General features: G+C 38.1%; 1 protein-coding gene across 1 annotated transcript in view; it reads right to left on the bottom strand.

The window, feature by feature from the left end:
- The window catches only part of eepd1 (endonuclease/exonuclease/phosphatase family domain containing 1), a gene marked incomplete at its 3' end in the record, with an annotated part of 15,232 nt that overhangs the window by 5,550 nt on the left and 3,581 nt on the right, over window positions 1-6,101 (bottom strand). Inside the window, 1 exon segment of the mRNA XM_013999885.1 lies at window positions 839-890. Coding sequence (XP_013855339.1) covers window positions 839-890 — 52 coding nt within the window.

The raw sequence follows: 6,101 nt of genomic DNA on the forward strand, positions 1-6,101 counted from the left end.
GAATAGAATAGAATAGAATAGAATAGAATAGAATAGAATAGAATAGAATAGAATAGAATAGAATAGAATAGAATAGAAACCACCTTTATTGTCCCACAGAGGGGAAATTTGGGTGTAACAGCAACAGCAATCCACAAAACAATACTGTATATTGCTGTGCAACATTTTCAATAGTAGCGATGATAGAATTTAAATAATATTAAAAATGAATAAAATTAAATAGAAATACTGTACAACAGTACAGTATTTATATACTGTAAAACAGTAGAAAACGGAGAACAGTTCTCCGCATATTCAAGATCATCCAATTACGTCGGGGTCAMCAATTTGTAAGAAAACCATGATCAGAATTGGAGTTGGAATAAGTTTGCAGAAAACAAGTTGACTCTCTTCTAAAACTCTTTATTATAAAAATCTGAACTCCAGTCCAGCTCACAACCCTTCAGTAAAAAAAGTCTAGCGTGCTAACAATACCTTGTGCTGCATWAAAACTAAGGATCGCGTTGATCTGACTGTTCAAACAAAACAGTGTAAGTTATTCTAACTTGACTAATGAAACATTGAGCACAAAGAAGAGAACTGTGGGATTCAAAAAGCACCCTTTATTCAGCGAAACAGAATCTGTCAACAGTAAACTGTACGATTTAATCATTATATGTAATCTAAACTATTTAGATTTGATGTTTTGAGAACAACCAGACTACCAACACTGTACACCATCTGAGGGAGGCAGGCTCTGACAAACTTACTGAGGTAAAAACAAAAAGGAAACAATAAATGATTAAAGTTCAAGTGGATCCACCTTACTCTGAGCCAAAACCACCTGGATCCACCCTACCTTCTCCAGAGCCTCTCGCTCCAGCAGGTCCTGGACCGCCAGCAACTTGATTCTGCAGAGACAGAGACAGAGGAATTTATTATTAATGAACCAAACATTTTACTTCAAAACTACTCAAAGCAACAGTCAGAACCTGTTTCAGTGTCAAGACTTTTCAATGTTTTTGCTGAATACAAGGCGTTCTGCTTCTTCTTCAGCCAAAGTTTCAAAAAGATTGAATTAAATAGAACAAACGTATGATTTGACTGAAGATTTAAAGTAGAATATTTAGTTTAAAATCAGGAGTTGGTCCCTGTTTGAACCTACAGAGGAGATAACTTCTGATGCAGAAACRTTCGGGTCAATATTCCAAATGTAAAGTTTTATCCTACAATCAGAAACACAAAYTTTCCCCTCAGTAAAACAAACAGAGCTGAGAAACTCTAACTCTTCCTGAACTCACCGTGTTTTATCACCTTTACAATCCAATAAACTTTTATTTGTTTATGTTTCAAATCATCTTGCAGACCAACAGTCAGCACAGTACCAGCAGTAAAGTTCTGGCCTTTAACAGGTCACTCCAATCATCTCAGCAAACKACACAGTTTTAATGGTACCGGTTGTTGTGTTCTCAGGGCTTCGTTATTTCTGCACCACATCATAGTGGTCATAAAATAAGACCAAGAACAAGCAGCTGGTGGTCAGGTGAGATCTGAGATTAGAGCTGAGAGTGGAACAAGAGGTTAATGAATGAAAGAAGCAGGATCTTGGAGATGATGTCATATTTGATGGACAGCCAGTGTGTCTGCCGTAGGACTGGTGTTATTTGGCTGATGGACGGGGTTCTGGTGATAACAGCAGCACAGCTCTGAACTATGTGAAGTTTATGGAGGAGCTTGTCAGATWAAGAAAACAGATGTGAGCAGAGTTTGGACTAGAACAGCTTGGCTGTTGGCTGAAAGACATGGATGCAGGAGGGAGGTGTTGTGTAGAAGTAAACTGAGTGACATCATGGAAATGGGAGAGAAAACAACCCACACTCTTAACCTGAGGAGTCAGAATGAGGCTGAACTGTGTTCTATACCAAATATATTTGTGGGTCTGTGTGAACTGTAGCTACAGGTTCCTGTTTTGATCGGACAGATGTGGTAYCAGGTGTGGTACCTTGATGTAAAATGGTCTAAACTRCTAGAATTTACTAAATAAACAATACGCATTATATTATATATCAATATTACTGTACATAAAAGTAAATGCTAATATTATTTTACCAGTAATATTGAAGTGTTTTTTCTGGACAGCACATAAACATGAATATATKAAGTAACTTCTACTCTTCTGGACTAAAACTGAGGCTGCATGCACACAAAGGCTGCTGCTCCTCATTCCCTTGCTTCACTTTTCAAGGAGAGGACAAGACATGGTGGAAATAAAACATAAGTTGTCTGCTTTCTTTTGCTTGAATACATTTGTTGGTGTGCAATAGTTTGATGACATAATGTAGGTGATATTTAGTTGTCAGGGAACAGGGAATGCATATTGTAGCATTCTGCTGTGTTTGGCTGTTTGTCATGTGACTGCAGTGGAGGATTGTGGGTAGGATTCATGTTTGTTGTTGTTAAATCATTTTAGGGAATTGGTTAACATTGTTCTTTCAGCAATTAGTCTGTTGTGTTACTGTAATTTGTGTGTTCATTATTTGTTAACTTGTGTTAAAGCGTTCAGCAGAAGTAACCATAAGTGAGAGTGGTAGGCCTAGTCATTAATAAGACCTGTGAGTTTCACTTTGTCTGTGTTGTTCATGAAGAAGAATCCAATAAAGGTTCTTCAAAACTGCCACCTGGTGGTGAAGTCTTGAACTACAACAAGAGCTACACCTCTCTCTGTAGCTGTGAGGTGTCATGATACAATATTGTGCTTGATGCATGTGCACTGTTATAAAGAACTTGTAAGATTTAATAGAAAAAATCCTGTAAATAATTTGCACTAATGTTTATGTAAATTTAAATGCTACAAATTCATGTAATATTTACTCATCATTATCTGGTAAAAATTATCAAGGATATATATAAAKATTTGTAAATAAATCAGGTAAATTTTACTTAATTTGCTCAGTTAAATCTTGTAATATACACTTGATCAAATTAAGTAAAATTTACCTGACTTATTCACAAATCTTTAACTATCTTCTTCATAACTTTTACTAGATAATGATGAGTAAATATTACATGAATTTGTAGCATTTAAATTTACTTAACAAACGCTAGTACAAATCGCTTGCAGGATTTTCTCTAGTAAATCTTACAAGTTATTTTTTACAGTGCAGAATAAATTCCTGTATGTTCAAATGTGAGGAGGGTCACCATCTGCAGACCATACACTGCCCCCCCCCCAATACTGATCCCCCTTGTTTGTCAAAATATCCCACTAAAATAACCTGAGTATTTACAAAAAGTATTATTTAAATGATACAATTAACCAGAGGGCTAAAACTACCTTTTTGTATTTAATTGTGTCATTTTTGTCTAATATTAACATTTGTTTGATGATCTGAAATGTGTAAGTGTAGCAAACAAACAAAAAAATAAAGAAGCAAAAAGTGAGAGGTTAAGGGACGAAAGAAGCAGGATGTCCTCACCACATCTTACCAGCAGACCCACACGCACACAGTCTGTGTTTGCTCTGTGACTACCTGTCAGCTCAGGCACTAAACAGAAAACTAAAGGAGCTTATTTAGCTGTTAACAGAAGTCAGCTGCATGATGCTCTTTAATGCATGTGTCACACGGGACACACAACACGGGTCAGAACCATGCAGAGCTGCAGATGAAGGACATTTATCAGCATGTTTGCTGTGTGAGATAACATCAAAGGTTATTGGGTCTAATTTGTATTTGTTAAGTGAAGGAAGCAGGAAAGGAAAAGACTGAGGAGGGTTCTGTTTGGACCCGGAACATTAAGACTTTTTGTTCATTTGTGGAAAAAATAATACATCTGCTTTATTAGAACTGGCCCGCTGCGTGGAAGCAGCTCGTAATAAAACACTGCAACAAACTGACTGACTGGTATTCTTTAAGAGCTGCTCTCATGTCTGGGAATAGTAAAAACAGACCTACAGAAACCTGCAACACCGTTTACAAAAGGAAATGAGATAAAACACATTTACAATTTAAAGCAAGGTCATCAGGTTCTGTTCAGACACAAATAATAAACAGACTCTTATTCTGAAAGGCAGGTAGGTGACGTTACAGGAAGAAGCTTCACTGTTGCTCCTGTAAACAGCCCTAAAGTTTCCAACACATTAACCCTTTCCTCTCCTGTGAAGTCAGAGGAGAGACCATATAGGTTTGGACAWGTCCAAGGAACAGTGGGTAAATTATATACTGCAGCTGAGACTAACTAGGAGAGGAGAAGCAGAGAAGTAGGTCTGACAGCCTGATTGGGACAACAACTGAAGAACAACTGAGAGAAATAAACTAAAACAAACTAGAATCCAAAGAGAAGTAACAAATCACAAGAAACACTAATCCAAAACACAGGACAAAACCTTAAATAAACTAAACTCAAAACAAAAAAATTGATGACAATGCATCCTGGGATATCGTCAGCTGTGAAGGATACTCTGCAGTTATCATTTTCAGGTTGTGTGTGCTGCAGGRGAAGCAGCCTGAGTAATGACACAGCATTCAGTGTGATGCAGTGAGGTAAGCAGTCTAAAAATGAGCCCTAYAAAGGACGCAGCCCCTGAACTGTGACACAGCAATGATGTGTTCAGAGGTGGTCTTCTGCAGATCTTTGTAACGAGTGAGGTGAGTCTGCCCAGTCYCCTCTGACCTCTGACATTAACAAAGCTTTACTGTCCACCTAACTACATATYATCTCTTTAAATCATGAAGTTGGTTGTGTGTGAAAATCCCAGTAGATCAGCAGTTTCTGAAATRCTCAGACCAGCAACCACTGCACATTAAATCCTGTTTCTTCCTGTTCTGATGCCTGCTTTAATGATTGGTTTTATTACTAATTTGATAGTTTGTTTGATGACTGGTGTACTAGCTGGTCTGATGCGTGGTTTGAGGCCTTGTTTGATGGCTGGTTTGATGTATAGTTTGATGCATTGATGATGGCTGGTTTAAAGACTGGTTTTATGACTAATTTGATGGCTGGTCTGATGGCAGGTTTGAGTCCTCATTCGATGACTGGTAAAATGACTGGTGTGATGCCTGGTTTGGTGCCTGGTTTGATAATTAGTTTGATGTCTGGTTTATTAACTGGTTTGATGACTGGTCTGATGGCTGGTTTGAGTCCTCGTTCAATGACTGGTGTGATGCCTGGTTTGGTGCCTGGTTTGATGATTAGTTTGATGTCTGGTTTATTGACTGGTTTATTGACTGGTTTGATGACTGGTCTGATGCCTGGTTTGAGGTTTTGTTTGATGTCTGGTTTTATGTCTGGTTTGATCATTAATTTGGTATCTGATTGATGCCTGGTTTATTGACTGGTTTATTGACCGGCTTGGTGACTGGTTTGAGGCTTTGTTTGATGACTGGTTTGTTGACTGGTCTGATGCCTGGTTTGAGGTTTCGTTTGACGACTGGTTTGTTGACTGGTCTGATGCCTGGTTTATTGACTGGTTTATTGACTGGCTTGGTGACTGGTTTGAGGCTTAGTTTGTTGACTGGTTTGTTGACTGGTCTGATGCCTTGTTTGAGGCTTCATTTGATGTCTGGTTTGATGATTAGTTTGATGTCTGGTTTATTGACTGGTTTGATGCCTAGTTTATTGACTGGTTTGATGACTGGTCTGATGCCTGCTTTGAGGTTTCATTTGATGGCAGGTTTGATGATTAGTTTGATGTCTGGTTTATTGACTGGTTTGATGCCTTGTTTATTGACTGGTTTGATGGCAGGTTTGATGCCTTGTTTATTGACTGGTTTGATGGCTGGTCTGATTCCTGGTTTGAGGTTTCATTTGATGGCAGGTTTGATGATTAGTTTGATGTCTGGTTTATTGACTGGTTTGATGCCTTGTTTATTGACTGGTTTGATGGCAGGTTTGATGCCTTGTTTATTGACTGGTTTGATGACTGGTCTGATTCCTGGTTTGAGGTTTCATTTGATGGCAGGTTTGATGCCATGTTTATTGACTGGTTTGATGACTGGTTTGATGGCTGGTCATCTGCCCCTACATACCTGAAGCCTGTCGTGTGATTGGCTGATTAGTTATTTCTGTTGTATCTAATAAAGTGGCCTCTGAGTTAAATGTATAAAATATACATGGTACTAAAT

This window comes from Austrofundulus limnaeus, unplaced genomic scaffold (genome assembly GCF_001266775.1).
Source record: "Austrofundulus limnaeus strain Quisiro unplaced genomic scaffold, Austrofundulus_limnaeus-1.0 Scaffold2541, whole genome shotgun sequence".
Classification (NCBI taxonomy): Eukaryota; Metazoa; Chordata; class Actinopteri; order Cyprinodontiformes; family Rivulidae; genus Austrofundulus; species Austrofundulus limnaeus.